Genomic DNA, 416 nt, shown 5'->3' on the forward strand with positions numbered 1-416 from the left:
ACCGAGAGCGCTCTCGCTGGGCAGCAAGGTGCTGCTGCAGCAGCAAAGAGCGGCCTATGTCCTGCGTTTTGTTAGGAGAACAACTATTAAAACGAATTCTTTTATTTTTAAGAATTAAATATTTGAAGTTTTTAATCTTTTAAAGACAAAAGGCGCAAAAAATGCAGCCGAAGGTCCAGCGGCGGGGCTGGGGCTCCCGAAGCTGCAAGGGGCCCCAGTAAGCAGCAGCAGCCGAGACAACACAAAGGCTTTTTGTTTATTTACTTATTTATTTATTTATTTAATATTTTTATTTATTTATTTTATTTAAAAGGTGAATTTCAACACGAACTGCTTAGCCTTCGTGGGGTGTACAGACACCTCCAACGGATGCAGCGTGGCAGCAACTCAAGCCCGCGTGACCACTGGGGACAAAA

General features: G+C 43.8%; 1 protein-coding gene across 1 annotated transcript in view; it reads left to right on the plus strand.

Annotated features, from left to right (window-relative positions):
- Positions 1 to 161: 161 nt before the first annotated feature.
- The window catches only part of ETH_00043915 (uncharacterized protein), a gene marked incomplete at both ends in the record, with an annotated part of 1,142 nt that continues 887 nt past the window's right edge, over positions 162 to 416 (plus strand). Inside the window, one exon of the mRNA XM_013380892.1 lies at positions 162 to 173. Within this exon, the coding sequence (XP_013236346.1) occupies positions 162 to 173 (12 nt within the window). The remainder of the gene's footprint in view (positions 174 to 416) is intronic.

This window comes from Eimeria tenella, genomic scaffold, assembly GCF_000499545.2.
Source record: "Eimeria tenella Houghton genomic scaffold, Eth_scaff2431, whole genome shotgun sequence".
In the NCBI taxonomy this organism is placed as follows: Eukaryota; Apicomplexa; class Conoidasida; order Eucoccidiorida; family Eimeriidae; genus Eimeria; species Eimeria tenella.